We start from the raw sequence: 21,804 nt of genomic DNA, 5'->3' as shown, positions 1-21,804 counted from the left end.
TTTGAGTTCTAAGGAAAAGCTGTTAGTACCCCACCCACCCCCCATTCACTTTGATGAGGTTTTACAGAGATGGGTGGATTATTAGCCTTTCCCTGTGAACAAAAGCATGAATGCGGGGACCTAATTGCTGTGTCACCTTGCACTGGCGACAGATGAAGAAGAGAAGCAGTAAAACAGAAACTTATGGAGGTTACTTCTTCTCATTTCTATTTCTCATTTCTCTCAAATTATGCATTACATTCAGTTACATATGATCCTTCCCCCACCCAAAACATCTTTCTCTCTTTCTCTCCGTCCTTCCCTCCGAAATGCAGCTGCATTCTGCAGTGGCTGACCTGTGTGGGGGCAGATTGTCAACCTCCTACAGCTGATGTTTTGTTAAAAATTGCTTTACCCCCCCCCCACTGCTTTTCCACCCATAATTTAAAAGAGACTCATGTCTTGTCTGCCTTCGTTGACGTAAAGCATTAGGGATGGGGTTATGTGTGTGTGTGTGTGTGGGAAGCATTGGTGCAGAAAGAGTTAAGAGACCCTTTCTTCCCTGCATAGCTTCCTGTACAGGTTCTAGGCTGTATTTTGTCAAAGAGGGAAGAAGAAAGGTTGTGGGGGTGGGGGGATGACATGTAACTGATCACTGCATATAGTATTTGCCTTTCTGTGTCTGCGCTGGTTCCCTGCCAATTGTCTCAGCAATTGCCAGTTCCTAGTCCTTAACATTTAAGGCTCTTTGTTGCCAGCATCTCTCATTTCCTCTGCTTCTCCTCCTCACTTCTGGGCACAAACTCATCTGCTGTTGGTCCCCTGTACTATCTGCTCCCACCGCTGCTTCTGTGGCTTCTGTCAATATTAGTTGCCATATTTTGAACAGTCTCTAATTTCTGGGGTCTCCTTTTCTATCTGATCCCCTTTCCCGAGTCCTTTTTCATTGCAATGCCTTCTTGCCTCAGAGGAAGGTTTTCTTTGCTGTGTCCCATGATTCCGTTTAATGATGTCCTTGATTCTGCATTTTGAAATCCTAATTATGTGCTAATTATTATTATTATTATTTTTTTTTAGCTGTCCTTAAGGTGGGGGGGGGGGAGACTTCTACAAAAAGAAACCTTGATAGACTAGAAGCTCACACTCCTTGCCCGGCTTTCTTTGAAGCGCTGCATACTAGGTAGAGCATTGCTGTTATGTCGCTTGCTTTTTGCTGGCAAAAGAAAAGAAAGAGCTTGTGAATAGTCACTGGACAACCTTTTGACAAGAATAGTGGGGATGCTTATAAGTCTGTTTGTGGTTAGTGGCCAGTAGCGGCATTTCTTATGTAAAAGCTCTTTAAGGGAGGAAACTTTGTCCTCCTACAGCATGATTAAAAAAAAGAAGTGACTCTGACCTGTGCTGGGTTTTGGATTATATAATTCTTTCAGCTGCGCCACATTCCCAAGTAAGTATAAAATACTGTTACGAACAGCAGGAGAAGCTTTACATTGGATTTCTGCAGGAATGCAGTTAGAACAGCCTGTCTTTTAAGATGGGCTTTATACAGTTTTTTTTTCTTTTTTCACAGTGCTTTGTGTCCAGTTTATAGGCAGGTTTTGAACATTTAGAGTTGTGTCCTATTAACTTGGCAAGCCGGGTTTGGTCATAGTCTATCCCTCTTTTTCATTGGAGGAGAGAGTGTCTAGCCCTTTCCTCGCATGCCTCTTTTATATATTACCTTTTCCTATGGTAATTAGCTCTCCAGGGGGTGGGGGGGAGGAATACCGGTACAAAGACTGTCTGTCTTTTTCCTTCAACACAGTTCATAGCTGCTTTCGAGATGTTATTTAAATAGTGAAAAGGACAAGGAGGAAAGGATCAAACATTTCCTCCTCCTAGCAATCCTGGCCCAGGTACAAAGCAGCCATGTTGAAACTATTGGTTAGAACAGACTGACTCCTTATTCCCTGATAAGTTGCATCATTGACAAACAGAACATCAGTCATCCAAAATGAACTTCAGTCGATTGGTCTTCATTCAGCTTATTGCCGTCTCCAGGAACCCCCCTGTTCCACCAGAACCATCAGTTAAGGAGAATAGGACTGCCATCGTATGGTAGTGGCAACTCGCTCCAAATCCCTGGCAATCTCTCCCAGTAGTTTCATGTTAACTGCTATGTGAAATAGACCCTTATGGGATCCCACATCATAAATGCCAGAGGGTCAGGCAGTAGTCCCCAGCACTACCTTCTGAAATCAATTTATCTTACTCCTACTTAATCATCAGAGCATGGTTACCTCATGGCAGTCCCCAACCAGCCAGTCTACGCAAGAGGTAAGGGACCAAGGAACATCTGAGCCAGTTGAATAAGAGCTAGGGTGAACATTTGCCCCTCCCTTTTTTGCACGTATTTGAGATCTGGGCTTGGCCAAAGGCATGAGTTCCTGGCTAGATCTGTGGCTTACAGCTAATAGCCCTGCATGAGCCATGCAGGTTGAATCAGCATCACTCTAGGACATCCTTGTGACTGATCACTTATTTTAAGATTGTTCTGAGGGGCCTGTTGGTTGGATATTTTTGTTTTAAATTTATTTTAAAGTGTTTTTCATTTTATAAGCTCTCCAATGTGGGAGAAAAGTAGGCTGAAAATATTTAAATAAAATAAGAATACCATGGTTGATGGTATTTAAAGTTGCTGAGGGGTTCAGGAGACTCAGCAGAGACACATTTGCCAAGAAAGTAACGGAAATAAGGTTGTTAATCAAGGTAGCCAAGCCTAGGTCCTGTCCCAATTAAAATGCATCTCAAGAATCTGTTTCACTCAACATTCCCTGATGTTGCATACCTACTACAGGCATAACCATCTTACCCACAGAACAAAAGCTATTTAAAACCATCTGTGCCCGAAGACATGCTTTCTTCAGGAGGAAATTCATGACCACTCCCTTCAAGATAGTCAACACTTCCCAGCTCCTTTAATGAAGCATTTATTACCTCTGAAACCCATCTGGCTAGTTCTTCATAGCAGAATATTCATCTTCCGTCTTCGGTGCAGCCCCACATGTGGGACTGCGCCTGCGGTCAGGCCTGCCGCCGGAAACTTTTACTAGCCTTAAACCTCAAAGTGGGGATGCCCCTCCCCTTGGCCCACAGCACCGGCCTCCGCGCCGAACCACCGCGTGCTCCTGGGCGGGGCATCCCCTCCCTCCTCAGTTCCTTCTTTGCAGCCTCCAAGGCGGAGCTTTCTTCACCTTACCTCAGTTTTTTTCTTCAAAACTACTTCGATAGTGAGTTCTTCAAAGCTGCCGCTTAGGTCCACCTAGCCAGCTCATTACCGTATCATTCGGAGAGAATAGCCCAGAGAGAAAAGTTCACGGAACTGGTTCATCTGGCGAGGGGGGTTCATAGGCCATTTCCCAACCATCCGGCACTCCTGCAATGGGGAGACCTGGTTCACCGCGACGTGTCCCGATTGCATCTCACAGCCTGGAGAATCCTGCCCAATCAGTGGTAGGCCTGTCTTCTCCAGTGAAGGAAGTGATACTTCAATCCAGGAGACCCTCTACCCGTTATTCATATGATAGGAAATGGGAGAGGTTTGACAGGTGGGCGGGATCCAGAGGACTGTCTCCTTATATTTGCCCACTTCCTAGAGTGCTAGACTACCTCCTGGACCTCACCACAACAGGCCTCTCAGTGTCTTCGGTGTGGGTACATCTTGCTGCCCTTTCTGCCTTTCATGATAGGATTGAGGGCTACACGCTCTTCTCACATCCCCTCTCTAAACGATTCCTAAAGGGACTCAATAATTTGTTTCCCCCTGTTCCCAAGCTGGCCCCTCAGTGGCCCCTCTCCATGGTGCTCGCAAAGCTTATGCTTTACCCTTTCGAACCCTTAGCTCATGCACATATGTCACTGCTTTCGGCTAAGGTAGTGTTCCTTATTGCAGTCATGTCAATTAGACGTGTAGGGGAACTAGCAGCTCTCCGAATCGATAGCCCCTTTCTCAGGATATATAATGAGAAGGTAGTGGTGCACCCTAGCATTAGGTTCAGACCTAAGGTGATCTCTAGTTTTCATTTGGCCCAAGACCTGGTCCTGCCAGTTTTCTTTCCACGTCCGTCTTCCCGAGCAGAGAAGACCCTCCACACCTTAGATCTCAAAAGGGCTATCCTTTATTACACTGATAGGACAAAACACTTTAGAAAATCAAATTCACTTTTTATTTGTTACCAAGGTCCCAAGAAGGGGAAACCCGCATCATCCCAGTCCATAGCATGATGGGTAGTTTCTGCAATTAAACTCGCTTATAAGCAAGCGAGAATAACATGTCCACTAGAGATTCGAGCTCATTCCACTAGGGCGCAAGGATCTTCCACTGCTCTCCACAGAAGGATCCCGATCGGTGACATCTGTAAGGCTGTGACGTGGGCGAGTGAGGACACATTTGTCAAGCACTACGCGCTAGACCTGCAGGCCAGAAAGGATGCCGAAGTGGGCAGAGCGGTGCTCCAGACGTTGTTCTCCTAGATCGACACCCACCTCCTGATGGGTAAGCTTGCTAATATCCCACATGTGGGGCTGCACCGAAGACGCAAGATGAAAACAGAGTTGCACTTACCTGTAACTGCTGTTCATTGACGTCTTCGGTGCAGACACACATCCCTCCCGCCTACCCCGCTGTCGACCTAAAAAAAAGAAAGAGAGAGACCATTACAATGGGAAAGTTATCCTAACTCCAAACTCTGTTACCTGATTAAACCAAGGCCTCCAGTTTATTCTGGACAGGGCTGGTTGGATGACCTTTGGCTATGGTTTGCGGCGGGCGAGGAACTGAGGAGGGAGGGGATGCCCCGCCCATGAGCACGCGGTGGTTCGGCGCGGAGGCCAGTGCCACGTGCCAAGGGGAGGGGCATCCCCACTTTGAGGTTTAAGGCTAGTAAAAGTTTCCGGCAGCAGGTGTGGCGTAGGCACAGTCCCACATGTGTGTCTGCACCGAAGACGTCAATGAACAGCAGTTACAGGTAAGTGCAACTCTGTTTTATTAGCCACTAATTTACCCATCATTTAAAAAAATATATCAATTATTTCATGACTCCAGCAACTATTAAGAAGTGTGTGTGTGTGTGTGCTTGATATGTCGCATAGACTTGAAAGTAAAACTTCTTCAACAAGGAGCAGAAGTTGCTTCTTCTGACTTCACAAAGTTGCTCACTTATTGAAATCACACACAAAAATCTACTAGCAGCTTCATACCTTCAATTGATGTTTTCTGTGCTCCTTCCTCATGCAGTCAGGATGCTGCATCCTCCTCTTGATCCTACCTCCCTTTTCTTCCAGCCTACTAGCTCTGCTGAGGCTGAAACTGGCCTCATTGAAAGAACAAAAAGAATCAGCTTTGCTGTGTGGGGAAATGATCCTATAAATCCATGCTAAGGGTGCATCAAAAGGTGTTCCTCTAATGCCATAGGCTTGGATGCTTTTTGACTGTTATGGTTATTGGAGCTTATGATTGTGTGTTTTTTCTCTTTGTACAGCTTCTGTTTGTCTTCTATGCCGCTCAACTAATCACTGAAACGGTATATCCAGAATTAATCTAGCTATCTGTCACAGCATGTTATGCCAAAAATAGATGTTCCATGTTGGATTTTTTAAAATCACTGATTCATTATCCTATTTCCACAGAAGCCTGTTGGGTAGGGATAGGATTGTTCCCAAATTGCCCTTTGCCAACGGAGTTCAGATACACTAGCATAGGAAACCTATGCCATGTTGATCTACTGGTACTCTTAGGCAGGCAAAGAACTTGAAAACTGTTCAGTTTGTGACCAATCAGGAGAGCATAGTCCAAATCCTATGCTTGCTAGGCCATCCACATGCATTCTGATGATAGTGTAAGACTTGTTCTGCAAAAGATAAAATAATGCTGACATTGAACTTACTGAACAGCCCCAGGCAATTTCTTCTTGTTCCCACCAGGATGGGATTCCAACCTTTCTCTCTCTTTCTCTCACCAAAGATAAAATAACAACCCCCAAATCCCCCCTTAAAAGATGCCTGTTATTCAAACCCTCTCAAAAGCCCTGGCAAACAGAACCCTCTCACCTCTTCAGGGAGGCCATTCAATGAAGCTGGAGCCATGATGGAAAAGACTTGGGCCCTGGTCAGTGCCAGATGGGCCACCCTAAGTGATAGGACAGCAAACGGATGGCTGCCTGATGACCATAGTTGGTGCATCGGGTCACATAGAAAGAGACGGACCCAGATTGTGAAGGGCTTTAAAGGTCATCACCAGCATCACGAATTGAACTTGGGAACAGATTGACATCTAATGAAGCTGTTTTAAAAGGGGCAACATCTGTTCTCAGTGGTGAGCCCCTGACAGCAGTCAGGCTGCTGCGTTCTGGACCACTTATAGTTTCTGGGTTGCATGTTGTTGTAATTCAACCATGAGGTTACAGAAGCACGGGTCAGCATGGTGAGATCAGCTGAGTCTAGGTAGTGAGAAAGTTGGTGTATCAGATGCAACTGATAAAAGGTGCTCTTTTCCACCATGCCAACCTGCTTTTCAAACAGCAAGGCAGGATCCATGAGCACCCGCAAGCTCTTAACTTACTCTGAAAAAGCCAACGTTACTCCATGTAGGACAAGTGAATTCAGTCCCTCTAGAATATCAGCCTTCCTGACCTGCATTACCTCTGTCTTGCCTGGATTCAGAGTCAGTTTGTTCTGCTTAGCCGCCTGACCACAGTTTCAAAGTGCCAGTTCAAAACCAAGACAGGGTCATCGGGATGCTTGGCTAATGAAATATAGAGCTGGGTGTCAGCTGCATATTGGTGACACCCAACCCCAAAGCTCCAAACAATCTCACTCCGTGGCCTCATATATAAATTAAAGAGAGAATAGAACCCTGTGGCACCCTACAAGACAAAATTCCATCCAGTTGATTCTGCACCTCCAGTGGAGACTCTTTGTGTCTGGTCACAAAGACATCTTGGAAGGTTCAGTTGGTGCAGAATATAGCAACTAAGCTTCTGTGTGGGGCCAGCCATTTAAAACTGCACTGGTTGCTTATCTGGTTCTTTGTCCTAATTTGGGGTGCTGGTTATCACCTTTAAAGCCCTCCATGACCTGGGGTGCTCATACCTCTTGTACCACACCTTCTGGTATACTCATGTGTACCAGTTGCATGCTTCAGAAAACTTTCTCTTGGTGGTAGCCTCACCCAGGATGATCCATTTAGCAACAGTTAGATCATGGGCATTCTCTGTGGTAGGTCCATCCCTGTGGAATGGCCTACTAGAATGGGTGTGGTAGGTGCTGTCACGTGCTACATTCAGGAAGGTGTTTAGGAAGACTGTCCTATTCAAGAGATTATTTGATGTCAGGAAAATTACTGTTAGGCTGTGTTTTTACATGTATATATTGGCTTTTAACTGTATTTGTGTGTTGGCTTTAACTTGGATACTTACAATGTTTTGCCCTTGAAACTTTTGCTGTTTTGTTAGCTGCCTTGAGTTTGTGAAGATAAGGTAGGGTGTAATCATGATGTACTATTGAAGGAAACTGGAGGGTGGGGGAGGATAGAAACAAATCTAATACTAAGCGCTAATACCAAAGGGTCCATTAGTTGCCCCTGCTTGGTATTTAACTTGGAAGATGTAAGACTTGAACAATAACAGAACAAATGACAACAGCTGACTGTTACAATGCAGCTTCCTACTGTTGTTGGGTGAATCTTGGCTTCATGAATGCATGATCTTCCCAATTTTTGACATAAGTGGGAGTAACATTGAGAGAGTGGAGATTTAGGCTGAGATAAACAGAATGGAAAAAGCATCTCAGTGATAGCATCTTTCCCCACGTTTACTCATTTGCTCAACTTCTAATAACTAGCAAGTCACAGGTACTGTCTACCCATTGTTCACCTCTATCGTGTCTCTTGACTCTCTACCGACACCCACCTGATCTGTACAGGGTCAGTGATACTCTCTGTGCCATGTAAAAACCACAAGTGAGGTCTATAGTGGTAACCAGTGAGAAGTTCTTTCCAGAGCTCCTGTGCGTAAATGATAGCAACATGACAGATGGGAACAGACAGGAATCTAACAGGTGCAGCAGTACTCAACATGAAGTGATGAGTGAAAACAGCACCTGCTATTTCTCTGTTATGCAGTTATCTAAAGCAAAGATATCTTGGCAACCTAAAAAACTTTGTTTCATCTCTGTCTCTTGTCACGAATTCTTCCTGTTATCCATGCACACTAGCTACCGTGGAAGTCTTTTGGATGTGCACATGTAATAAAGGCAATAAAGGGGCAATGGGTACTCCTAGCATTGGACTGAAGATTTACATCCTGCCCATAACCTTGCTGCTGGGGTGCAAGAGATTGTGACTGATACAGTGATGATAAGAGGCCGCAGAATTATCTTTCAACATTCAGAATATTGAAGCGCATTTCATTTTTTATCATGCAAGTCTACTTTTTACCTCAACTGAATATGGTTAGTAGTTCTTCCATTTCCATTTCTGCTATCAGGATGGAGATGAGCAATCCTGAAGCAAACAACTTATTCTTTTTTATTCCTTGCTTTACTAGGCTGCAGTTACGTTCATATTATCAGTTTGGAGAATACAAACCAGTTTGGTCATACTGAAATGCAGTTTTATACATATATTCCTTTTCAGCTCTGTGTCCCTCAGGGGGATGAAGATGTGTGCATTTAGAATATCCATGTCTGCATGCTTTGTTGGCATTTTGCTTCCTGCCATGCTTGCAAATTCATACCCAGTGTACATTTCTAGCTTCTTCCCAGCAGCACGCTCTCAGGTAATATACCAGTGAAAAGGAGGCTCATGGTTCATTGCTACTTAATAAACGCAAGTCCAAGCCTTCTCCCAGGTGTGTATTTGGAGACCAAGTAGTCATGACTATTAGCAGATGTTTTGTTCTCTTGCCATCTGATTTGGGAGGTGTCAAGTACAAAACTGATCAATGTTATAAATGTTCACTAGCCTTAAAATGAATTGGTACTCCGGGCACGATGTCATTCAACATGAATTGTATAAAATATTTTCCCATTGCTCTGCAAGAGCTCCTGTAAAACTCTTAAGCACCAAAGAACAAATGACCCCCATAAATTGTTTATTGAGGATTGATTCCAAAGGGAGTACTCTGAAGTAGGCATATTTTAGGATTGTGACTGTCCCCCAAGTTCTTTCGGCAATGTCCAAAGGTGAGATAATGTGATACGTTTGCAGTAACTGGTAAATGCAACTGATGATAAATCATCAAGGAAACATTCTGCATTTGTTTTACTTTGCATACATACATTTTACTGTTTCATGCTGGAACTTGAGCATGTACTTTTCAAGATGCTAAGTCTAAGGCAAGCGTGGTCATTGCTATCATTGCCAGAACTATCCCATGTCCATTTTTAAAACACTGTTAATGATACAATATTTTGGAGGTCATTAATTCATAGGATCACCATAAGCTGGAAGTGACGGCACTTAACACACACACAACAAAAGTGTTATTTGAAGAATCGTTGATGTTTTTCTGTCATTCTAAATTTATAACATTTATTTCTTCCATCTTAGAAGTACTCATAGGAGTCCCAGGAGTCTTGCTTAGCATCAACAAGGTTGGTAGATTGTATGCCTTTAGACTATTCCCTGGGCTACATTCTATTGTATCTTGGTATTGATTGAGGTCTACTTCGTACAAGAATATTTCAGGTGCAAACATTCTCTTCTTAGGGTTAGGGGTCAAAAAGGTTGGTGGGTAGGTTGTTTTTTTTTTTTTTTACATTTGGCTGAGTACAATTTACATTGGCTCTTCTCTGCACCTCAAACAGAATTAGCTTGCATCAAGTGCAGGAAAGATGTTTATAGAAGCCGCTGGAAATGAATTGCTGTAGAAAGCAGTTTGCTTACAGCTGGAGATGTTTGCTTTGCAGAAGCACCCATGTGCTTCAAACCCTGCTGCACCAAAGATTGTTTGATTCTCTTTCCTACCAGAAAACAACGATAGTCAGTTTCAGTTTGCTATCTGGTGCTTAGGATTAAAGGACAAAGGTATCGTGTATCTAAAAATGAATAGTTTGAGCCCCACTAACCAACCGTCTGTTCAGCTAGTAAGGGCATACAGATCCTCACACATAGTTGTCATGCCTCTGAATTCCCGCTACTGAGATCAAGCTATGTGGGAGGGCTCTTGCCGTCATTGTTCTGTAGCCTCTGGCTGGTAAGCATGAGAAGATGCCGGACTAGGCAGACCCTTGGTCAAACCCATTGTGGCTGTTGTTCTTAGGAGTACACACATGCTTCTGCTGTGAACCAGGAAAATACCTCTTCTACCTAGGCCAGGGAAACTCTCTAAAGCACAACATACAGCTGCCTGTATTTAGATCCTGGACCTTGGAATTTCTAGTGGACGTCCCATACAAGATCTGGGTGCTTCAGTGCTGAAAGTTGTCTAGTTGAAGGAGAAGGCATTAGCTGCCTCCACATCTTATCCATTGGCTGCTCTCTTCCTAGAGTCCTGTGTCCCTCCTGGGTGGCTGTGTTATACAGCTTAGGCTCTGCTTTTCTCAAGCTACTTCCTATGTTTTATTCAGCACATCACTGAAGTTGAGGTAGATATTACGATGCCAAAAGGGGGCAAACAATTACAACTTGGCTTTTAACTCAACCAAATGAGATCCTTCTCTGACAGTTACAGGAATGGTTTTATTTCTAAATGCCAGAGAGTGAGACAAGATGCATCTACATTTGCTTATCTGCATTTAGAGTGGGCATACCTGAGAACCTGCTGAGTGTCACTGTTACTGTGGGAAGAGTTGATTCTCCCCAGGCTCCAGTCATAGGGTGAAGTGAATGCCTGTAAACGTTCCCACATGGTTTGAGCCATAGTTGAGTGGTTATCTATTATTATTTTTCCTCCTGCAGTTTTTTCCTTATAAAGTGAAGGTCAGCTGAAATCAATGAAGTACTTCAAATGAACAAAGTGTGAAGTATTGAGCACTGAAAAGGCTGTTCCTAATTTCTCTCTCTTTAGTTAGAGCTTCTTTAATAGGGAGAGGAGAGGAGCAAGCAGATGTTGCTACATTCTTCACTTAGTCTGCAATTTAATGCACTATGTAATTGGTTTTAGTGAAAATGCAAAACAGGGGGCTAATTTTCTCTTCACGCATTCTGCACCTCCTATGATCATGTCACATTGTTTGAGAACCGATTCCGGATATAGCCTAAGCTGGGGTATCAGGCAGCGCTGCAATTTTACTTCAAAGAGTAGCATTAGGTATCGGTGTTGTGGTGAAAAATACATCAAGGAAAACAGAAGTTTGTATTCATTATTCATTGTAATCGGAACAAAAGTTAAAAGATTTTTTAAAAAAAAAATTAAGTAACTGGTTATTAGTCTTGAAAACTTGAGTGAGCAGCAAAAATTGTTTACAAAATTGTGAAAGCCTGGTAAAGTTTAACACCCATCTCTCTGTACCTATCTGAAATTACTACAGATGGTCACAGGATATAGCAAGCAGGTTGTTTTAGTTTTAAAATGTATGGACTCTTTTTCAAATCTCTCTGTTAACTTAATGGGTAGACAAAAGTTGTGGGTAAGAAATGCAGGGTTCTACAGCAAATGCCAGCCCTGCTGCTAGTTGTCTTCCACTAATATGCAATACATTTTATCTCATATCTTCTTGCCAGCTAAGATGTGAATCAAGAGTGGGCAACAGATGTGTAATGACATCAATATTAATCTAAAAGGGGGGATGGGAAAGTGACACAGGGCTGCTATTTTCATTGTTTTTTGTGAGGAAAAATTCCTGCCTCTGAGTTGGTCAGGATTGACTCTGAACTCAATGGGATCTAGATTCCCTTCTGCTTTTTAAGTGTCATGGCTGTCTTCAGCCTGACTAGCCTTTGTGTCAAATGAGAGCCAAAATGGTGAAGATGCCTCATGAATGGTGGGCCTGTTAAGGGTCTGAGCCTCAGCGACTGCCTTTCACTGCTGAGCCTGAAGCCCATTTTGCCTTGTGTGGCATGTTGTAGTGTCGTTTCATCACTGATTATATAGTAATGTTTACGTTCCTGCTCTAGATAAATTTTAAGTATAATGTGGCTTTTCCTTGTGCAACAATGATATAACACAATCCAGACTCTGTCACAAGCACAAAGCAAGGATTAAAAATGCAGACCCCAACTATCAGCCATTTACATGTTGGTTTAGACACATATTAGATATATGCAGCATTATTAGGGTTGCCAGGTCCCTCTTCACCACCGGCAGGAGGCTTTTGGGGTGGAGCCTGAGGAGGGAGGGGTTTGGGGAGGGGAGGGACTTCAATGCCATAGAGTCCAGTTGCCAAAGTGGCCCTTTTCTCCAGGTGAACTGATCTCTGTCGGGTGGAGATCAGTTGTAATAGCAGGAAATCTCAGCTAGGTTGACAAGCCTAAGCATTATGATTAAGGGCTTAAACATTTATAAGACAGTCTGGAATCTATCTACTCATTTTATGGATGGGTCATGCCAAGGATCAGAGTGTTTCGTCTGAAGGACAATTGGAGAAGGCATGTTAGAGAACTCGAACTCAAGAAGAATGGATCACTCAAAGAGAGGAGTACAAACCGTCCCAGAAATTCACACCTAACTCAGACTTAATCAGACACCCATACCAACATACTTTGCAAAACCTTAATCTTTTCACTTGGTATGTATTTCTTTTTTTATCTTATAAGCACAAGTTTAAACTCGCCATGGGTAGAAGACTGAAGACTTGGGCTTATAAGATTAAAAAAATATGTTTGAGGTTGAGGAACTGATGAAGAACGAAACGGCCGTCTTCCTCACTTGTCTGATTTCTGAAGAATATATTGTTGCTAAAGAAGAAGAAGAAATATTGTTAGAATTATTATATACATGGTGATGTGTTTCTTCCCTATATTTAAAACCAGGATTATACACTCACCTGTTTGTATGCACCTACTTGCGAACAATACATGTGATTTGGTAATTTATGACCTGTGCTTGGATATGACTTTTGCATTATGATGGTACTATTGGAATTATATTGAAATTGCTTGGAATATTTTTTTTCTGTGTGAATTTTGGTTTAACCTCCAGGTAATAGCAGAAGATCTCCTGCTAATACAACTGATCTCCAGCCAATAGAGATCAGTTCACCTGGAGAAAATGGCTGCTTTGGCAATTGGACTCTATGGCATTTAAGTCCCTCCCCAAACCCCGCCCTCTTCAGGCTCCGCCCCGAAAACCTCCCGCCAATGGCGAAGAGGGACCTGGCAACCCTAGATACACCTGCAGTCTGGCACAGTACATGGCAGCTTCCAATATCACTCAGCATGTTCTGAGAAACAAAGTGTGGGGAAAACGGAGTCAAGCCAGTGCTGTCACGTGGTTAAGCCTCTACACCCACTCCAATAGCAACCTCTTGGAGAGAGTGACCTCCATTAACCCAACGTGGGGGAAGGACAGGTACCACATGGTGCCTTCAGGTTTCCCCACTCAGCTTTATTTATTTCCTTGATTTATACCCTGCCCTTCTCCCCAGTGGGGACCCAAAGCAGCTGACATCATTCTCCTCTCCTCCATTTTATCCTCATAACAACCCTGTATTACCACAAGCTGGGAGGTATGACTGGCCCAAGGTCACCCATGGCAGGGTAGGGATTTGAAACCGGCTGTCCCAGATCCTGGTCCAAAACTGTAACCACTATACCACCCTGACAGGCAATGGGAGACTGGCCTAATCCTGTTTATTCTGAGTGTGTTTCCTTGTAGGTTGAGAGACAGCATAACTGAAAGTGAGAGAAAGGCAGAGAGGTATTCATGCTATTATAACTGATCTCCGGCTGACAGAGATCAGTTCACCTGGAGAAAAGGGCCACTTTGGCAATTGGACTCTATGGCATTGAAGTCCCTCCCCTCCCAAACCCCTCCCTCCTCAGGCTCCGCCCCAAAAGCCTCCTGCCGGTGGTGAAGAGGGACCTGGCAACCCTAATAATGCTGCATATGTCTTATATGTGTCTAAACATGTGACCTGTGGCTAAACCAACATGTAAATGGCTGATAGTTGGGCAGGAAGAATGCCCCACTAAACGTTACAGCAACAGTGCTGTGACTTTGCACCTCCTCTCCTGTGCATGTATGTGTAACTTTTGACCATCATGTCCATTATTGCATTCTTCATTGAAGTAATAGTAATCAGTTTCTCTCGCTTTTCTCTCCCCATTCTTGCTTCCCCTCATTGATGCATCTTTTATTTTACACTCAAACTGCCCTCTGCAAATCTAGATCAGTCGTTTTAAAGGCAAAGATTCTCCACTATCTCCCACGTGAGAGTTATTTCCCGGCTAAAACAGTTTATATGAGATTGCAAATTCTCAGTGAATACTGTTCCTTAAGTTACATTGCTTTGAGTATTGTTCATGATGTGAAAGGAAGAAAATTGCATTTTCTGCACAGGCAAAATTCTATTATTCAGATTTTTTTTTATATAAAATCTATGGTGCATTTTCAGTTCTTAGCCAATATTATAATTATTTTGTTGGGGATTTAGAGTGCGTTACCCTTATGCAACATCTGTTCTTCTCATGCTCAAAAACTTTAAAACGGGAGTGAAGACTACATAATGTTCCTGAAGCCCCCTTCTGAGAGCTATGAAATTCCTGCGTGAACACGTACAGTGTTATAATGAAAGAGTGTTTTGTTCAGAAACTGCTTTGAGCAGCTGAAACAAAAAAGAGTTGAAGCAGCAAAAAATATCCAGGTGTTCTCTTTAAGAGCACACATTTTGACTTAAAAAAATGTATAATTAGATGAAATGTTTAGAAATTACTAGTATCAGCTCATACTGCAGCAGTAAGTGGTAACTGATAATATGACGGAAAGGCGAGATACAGAAAAGCTTCTGTTTTAAGAGGCACTGATAGTTCCTTGTACCCTTTTTGCTGTTTGATGTGTTTTGCAATCAGGCTTCTGTCTATTTAATACATTTTATCCTGAATTTCCTTGAAGGGCTGGATACATGGCTCTCTCCTCCTGTTTTATTCTCATACTGTGTGAGAGAGAGGCTGAGAGAGAATCAGTGGTTCAGGATCACCCAGAGAGCTTTATGGCTGAGTGGGGTTTGAACCTGTGTATCCTCAGTCCTACTTCCAACACTCTGATCATTATACCACACTGATTTTCAGTTTTATTTATTTCAGAAAGGTGACACCAGTGCTTTTTCTTGTTAAAAAACGCTGGTGTGTGTGGATCGCACAGACACATAATGGTGCTCCAGTTTCTACCAATTCCCCCTCTGGACTTGGGAGAATACTCCCCCCCCCCACCAAGGTGCCAGTACTCAATACTGATGAATACCACACACGTAAGGCCTGCAAGGCATAAAAATGTCTCTTCCTCCCCAAGGGCACTTCTTTTTTGCAAGCTTCATTTCAAAAAGAATTGAGATACAGTGGGGTGTTAGGTTTTTAATGTTGGTAGCACTTTTTTAGAAGAAGCAGACCATTTTTCTTAGATGACTTACCATGTTGCCATTAATCGGTGTTTTCTGGGGGCGGGGGGGGGGGTACAGCTTGTTTTCTTGGACTTGTTAAAGGGAAAATTTGTAACTGCACAGTGGTATGTGATTGCAATTTGTGCTCATTGCATGTACTGCCACAACACACCTGTGCATTTGTGCACACCCATACTTAGTTGCTTAGAATCACATTTAGAGTGGGAGTAGGAGAAAATCCTCAGGGGATAATGACAGCACCAATGCAGAGAAGATATATTCAAGCGTCATACAAGAGGTGTGTCAAACTCCAACAATGCTTTATTTAAAGGGAGGGATATGAAAAACCTAAGAACAATAGATTTTTTAAAAGCCTGGGCTCAAATTTTCATGTATTTTTACCTCAGGAAGGTCCCTGTTAAAATGTCACACTGGCTGTTTTCTGGCATCTTAACAATAACATTGACAACTTCACATGACATGTAAGAAAAGGGCTCGTGTTCTAGAACGATTTTCTTAATCTTTGAAAACATTGGTAAACCGTCTGTGGAGCACAGTAGTGGTGTCTGTGGCAAGTGTCTTCTGAAGAAGGAAGAGAAATGGGTGTGCTTGATCAGGGTCTAGGGTTGTAAAGAAGAAGAGTTGGTTTTTATATGCTGATTTTCTCTACCACTTAAGGAAGAATCAAACTGGCTTACAATCACCTTCCCTTCCCCTCCCCAGAACAGACACCCTGTGAGGTAGGTGGGACTGAGAGAGTGTGGCTAGACACCCAACAATAGACACCCTGTGAGGTAGGTGGGGCTGAGAGAATGTGACTAGCTCAAGGTCACTCAGCTGGCTTCATGTGTAGGAGTGGGGAAACAAATCCAGTTCACCAGATTAACCTCTGCCGCTCATGTGGAGGAGGGGGGGGAATCAAACCCGATTCTCCAGATCAAAGTCCGCTGCTCCAAACCACCGCTCTTAACCACTACATCACGCTGGCTCTCTGGACTATATGTAACATAATACAACTTTCTGTGAGTTTAATTTTTAAACTACACTAGATATTATTTTGCCCTGACCTGGATGGCCCAGGCTAGCCTGATCTCGTCAGATCTCAGAAGCTAAGCAGGGTCAGCCCTGGTTAGTATTTGGATGGGAGACCACCAAGGAATGCCAGGGTTGCTGTGCAGAGGAAGGCGCTGGCAAACCACCTCTGTTAGTCTCTTGCCATGAAAACCCCAAAAGGGGTCACTATAAGTCGGCTGTGACTTGACGGCACTTTTCACACACACACACTTATTCTTTTGGAACACTTTTTCTTGGAATTACATACCCATATATATGGATGTGTATTTTTAAAAGTTCTGGCATTTTCTATGTGCGGGTCAAATAGTAGAGCTCTTTTATTTAAATTTCAGCAGATAAATAGTTTCCTTTCGCCTTTTTCTGTACACCAAAGTATTACTCGATTAGCCATTGGCCTATCCGTCATCAACAAACGCAATCCGTGAGTGCGAACATCACATAGTGGCTTTTTTTGTAAGATTGTAAAAATGAAGTCTTTAGATAATCAGCCATAGCACCTGAATTATTTTACTTATTTATTATCCCTTTTAGAGTTCAGAAGAAAGGTACTGGAGAAGCTCTTTCCTGCCTCTCCTCCTGATGTGGCCATTCCAAGCGCAGAAGGGACAAGCATTCTACAATGCCCAGTATCAGAGCGAGCAGGGTCTACCAAAGCATCAGAAGGATATCCGTGTTTACCAGGTAATAATAATGCCTGCAGATTGAGGGAGCCTCTGACTTGAATAGCAAAGTTTGCTGGATTAATATTCTTGACAAAACTGTTGCTTGAAATGACACAAAAAGAAGTGCTTTGTATTCAGATGTATTCTTATAGAAAATGATAAACAAGATATACTTGGACAATAAAAACTAGATTTTCAGAACACTTGAAACGAAAGGGCAAGCAAATTTAGACAGTAATTCAGACAAAGAAAAAGCCTTTTTGTTAAACATTCAGCCATCATCTGCCTAATTACAAAACAAACAAAATGTTGTTGATTAATGCAGCACTTTAAAAAAAAAAAAAAAACCTGTCAGTTGTAATTTACAGTATACAATCCTTGATGCACAAATTGATAGACACCAAGGAATTAATGACACCCAATTATTTCTTTTTTAAAAGTTTAGCTGAGAAACATGAGCAGGCACAGGTTGAAAAGTCATTCCCACTTTTAATCTAGCCCAACAATGCTTTAATGAACCAAGTAACTTCTAAGAAGAAAGTAAGCTTCTTTTCTAGTCCCATTCAACTGCTTGCTGCATTTTTAGGTGTCTCCTGGCATTTCCAACTTGGATACTGTGTCTGCTGTTGTAATCCTGGGGATGTCACATGTCCCAATTACAGTGTTCGTGTGTGTGTGTGTAACACAACCAAGTTCCTTGGGTGAGGGGAGAAAGTCATTTGCTGGGAAGGATTAAATGTCCCTCTCCTCCAAGCAGCCAGTTCTTCCCTTCCAATCTTCTGCATCCCACATTACTTTATCAAATTCAGATTTGAGGAAATTTCTTAAAAACTATAAAATACATGTATTTTATATAGTAGTGGGCATATTATATTCTGGTAGAAAGTTGATATTCTTTCTCCCTTTACTATTTTATGTCAGTATTTTCCAAGTTACATCTCCAGCTGGAAGAATTGTAACTTATTATAAGATGTCCTATCATTCAGAATTACTAGAAAACAGAAATCTAAGGATGGCTTTTTTCCCCCTCAGGTTACATATTTATTATTGGATATTGAAATAAGTTCCTATTTTATCTCTTTTTTATTGATCTAAGCATTTCCCCTTAATTTTCTTTGCTTGTTTTGACATGAAGTACTTTTTCACAATTTCAGCAATACCATTGCCTTAGTACTAGATAATGCTTGCATATTTCATCGCTAGATAATGCTTCTTTGTACAAAAGTAATGGCTACTGAGGAATTACATAACTTTAAGGTTGACGAACAAATTGGAATTGTTAAAGATTTTCTTTTCCTTGGTTCCATCATCAACCAAAAGGGAGACTACAACCAAGAAATCAGGAGAGTGAGACTGGTAAGAGCAACTATGAAGGATCTAGAAAAGATTCTTAAGTATAAGGATGTGTTGCTGGTGACCAAGATCAAGATAATTCATGCCACAGTATTACCCATTACTATGTATGGGTGTGAAAGTTGAACAATGAAGAAAGCTGACAGGAAGAAAGTTGATTCCTTTGAAATGTGGTGTTAGAAGAGAGTTTTACGGATACTGTAGACTGCCAAAAAGGACAAATTAGTATATTCTAGATCAAATCAAGCGTGAACTCTCCTTATAAGTTAAAATGTCTAAACTATTGTACTTTGATCACATTATGAGAAGACCAGAGTTACTGGAGAGGAAAATAATGCTAGGAAAAGCTGAGGGCAGCAGGAAAAGAGGAAAACCCAACATCAAGGAAGCCAGGGCCCTCAGTTTGCGAGACCTGAGCAAGGCTAATAGAGCATTTTGAAGGTCATTAATTCTTCATAGGGTTGCCATAAGTCACAAGTGACTTGACAGTACTTAACTCACAAACACCCCTACTTAGAACTGTTAAAAACTTGCTCTGAATCTAAGGATTGAGTGTCAATGATACATTTGCAAGGAAGGCAAATACTGCCTATACATATTCATAAGAGAACCTTTGGCAGTGCAGTAATGGAATAAACAACTTTGCAGACTGATTAAACAATTCCTTTTAGCAGTTAATTACTGTGGAAAGGGAGAGCAGTAGACTGTAATTATTACATTGTAGAGCAGAATATGACATTTTAAATGCCTTCCCGTCACAAATTTGTATTCTGTTAACATGATATAACTTTCAATGTGATAGTTATGAGTAATGTTCCGAGGCCATGCTGCCTTCATTTGAATCAATGGACTATTGTGAACTTTTAATATCTGGTAGGCCTTTTAGCCTTTCCCAAATGTCAGCAAATGATCTTCTCTGGAGATCTAGAATGATAACAGTTCATCCTTTTCTTCATCAGGTTTGCAAAGTGGGATAGAACAGATTTTGCCACATTTTAAGGGCCCCAGTATTAGTTAGATAAAACAATATTGTGTTTTGCATTCTGAAGCTTCAAAAACATTAGAGAAGCTATCAAGTAAATCATCCTGAAAATAGTTGCTTGGCTTTTGATTGATTGTCCTGTAAAGCAGTTCAGATAACAGCGTGCAACCTTTGCTTAATTGGATTAGAAGATCTGAGCAACCGCCTGTAAATGTAAGCATATCCTACATCCAAGTGTAGCCAACAGTTTAAAATAATTTCCTAAATAATTTATTTGAAAGCATTTCGGAAACTTTCTTGCACGTATTCCAATTCTTTACCACAGTTTTTCTAAAAAATAAAATTTCTATTTCCTGGATGCTTCATGCATGTGGTTTAAAGGAAAAGAAACCAAATATTTGCCCAGTGTGCCATGAGAAATGAATGTACAACTCCTTAGAGCCGAAAGCTCTAATCCACAGGAAGCTGCCTTCTGCCTTTCTGTGTGATTTACTGCTCTTCTTTTGCCTTCTCTTTCCAGTTAGCTCCTGTTGGGAACAGTGAAGTGCCATGTTTGTGTATCAGGTGTGATTGAATAGTTCCCGATGCAGAGACACAACAGAATTACCTGCCCCTAGGAAAAGCCATTCCCAGATCAATGAGCTCAGAAACACATACGGTGGACCCCTTGATTGTGGGTACTTCTTACTATTGCATATGGATAAAAGGGAGGTGAACCTCCAGTATCAGTTCAGAAAGAGTAAACCTTACCTGTCAGAACTTGGAAGAAGCTAGACTAGGATTCGAGCAGGATTTTGCAAATTATGTCTGCAGGAAACTTAATTGTGTCTAAGAATTACACATTTTTAAGAGCACACAACACTGTCCCTATAGAATTTCACATTTGCTTCTTATTAATTCTAGCATTCGATTAACATTTCATTATTAATCAGCAGCGGTAGAAGAAATCAGCCCCCAAGACCTGGCAGATTGAGAGGTTTAGCATAAATTTAGAAAAATGAAGTTACTGAATAGTTTCAATTAATTTTGGCTTATGCCTGTGTTTTCAGATCACATGATTAATCAGTTTGCAATTTCATTGAATTTCCCCCTCTTGGTTAACCTCTAAAGGGAAGAATTTCAAGTAGTGTTTTAAACTATTCTGGGTCACAGAAGGAAGAAAACTGTGTTAAAAAAATAAATTGCAAATGTCCTTGTTTCTTCTACTGAGCAAAATAAACTATACCCAGACTTCTGAGATTTCCTATAGAGATTTTTGAGAGGGATGTTTTGTGAGATCAGTAGTCTCCTTTGGGTGCCCAGAAGGCTGACAGGCAGATGACCTGTGTGAATTCTTGATCAAAGCAATTATTGTGGGAATAAGACATTTCTTGAGCTCTGCTACATTTTCTGCATAATGGTATAAGTGCATTTTGGCAAGCCTGGCCAAGTTCTGCTAAGGCTCTTAACATGCTTTCTAAGGTGCAATGTAATTGATTATATGAGTGGTGTTTTGCATGTGTTATTTCCTTTTACTTCACAAGGGGATTGCTGTTTTTACTAATTTGTGTCACAGTTCATAGCGGAGTTTATTTTTTCAAAAGTGTTCCCACAGTATGCTGCAGGGAAACCTAGGGGTACACTCTAGCTAGACTGGAGTTCATGTGCCCCTTTTGACAGAAGTAGGTCTTGACTGTTTTAGTATAATTGTGTACATATTGAGAAATTAGCAACTACATAAATGTTATATTGGTTTCTGTAGAAATGGAGGTTGGAAAATGCCAGGGAATCAGCTGTAATGAATATGCTGCTGCCCAAATGAAAGAGTCTTGTGGCAACTTAAAGGCTAACACCGTTATTGTGGCACCATCTCCCTCGAGGCAGAGTCCCCTTTATCAGGTGCCAGGGGTATATCCTTCTGGATGCACTAACTTTGCCCATGCAAGGAGATCTTGACCTCGTGGTTTCTTTAAAAACTAAACTAGGCAGTTTCGTGATATGTGTACATCTTTCTGTGCACACAGTGCTACTGCTTATCCCTGTGCATCAGCTCTGCAAAGGCAGTCTTAATTCAGATGACCTGTAGAAGCATTGGAACCCGCAATCAGGTACCCTGACTCTTTTCCGTTTGGAAAATTGTGGAGGAAGAGTTTTGTTTTCACTATGTTGGTAACTGGAGGACATCAACATAGAGTTGCCAGCTCTGAATTGGGAAATACCTGGAGATCTTTGGGGCAGAGCCTGAGGAGGGCGGGGTTTGCG

At 42.1% G+C, this 21,804-nt stretch overlaps 1 protein-coding gene across 1 annotated transcript in view; it reads left to right on the top strand.

Annotated features, from left to right (window-relative positions):
* Positions 1-2,261: 2,261 nt before the first annotated feature.
* ERICH1 (glutamate rich 1) overlaps positions 2,262-21,804 on the top strand; it is a 77,273-nt gene continuing 57,730 nt past the window's right edge. Inside the window, exons 1-2 of the mRNA XM_056856163.1 lie at positions 2,262-2,295; positions 17,098-17,247. Of these exons, the coding sequence (XP_056712141.1) occupies positions 2,262-2,295; positions 17,098-17,247 (184 nt within the window). The remainder of the gene's footprint in view (positions 2,296-17,097; positions 17,248-21,804) is intronic.

The sequence above is a fragment of the Euleptes europaea genome, chromosome 10, assembly GCF_029931775.1.
Source record: "Euleptes europaea isolate rEulEur1 chromosome 10, rEulEur1.hap1, whole genome shotgun sequence".
NCBI classification, from domain to species: domain Eukaryota; kingdom Metazoa; phylum Chordata; class Lepidosauria; order Squamata; family Sphaerodactylidae; genus Euleptes; species Euleptes europaea.
Note: the sequence above shows the minus strand (reverse complement) of the source record. Positions and strands in the feature narration are given on the sequence as shown.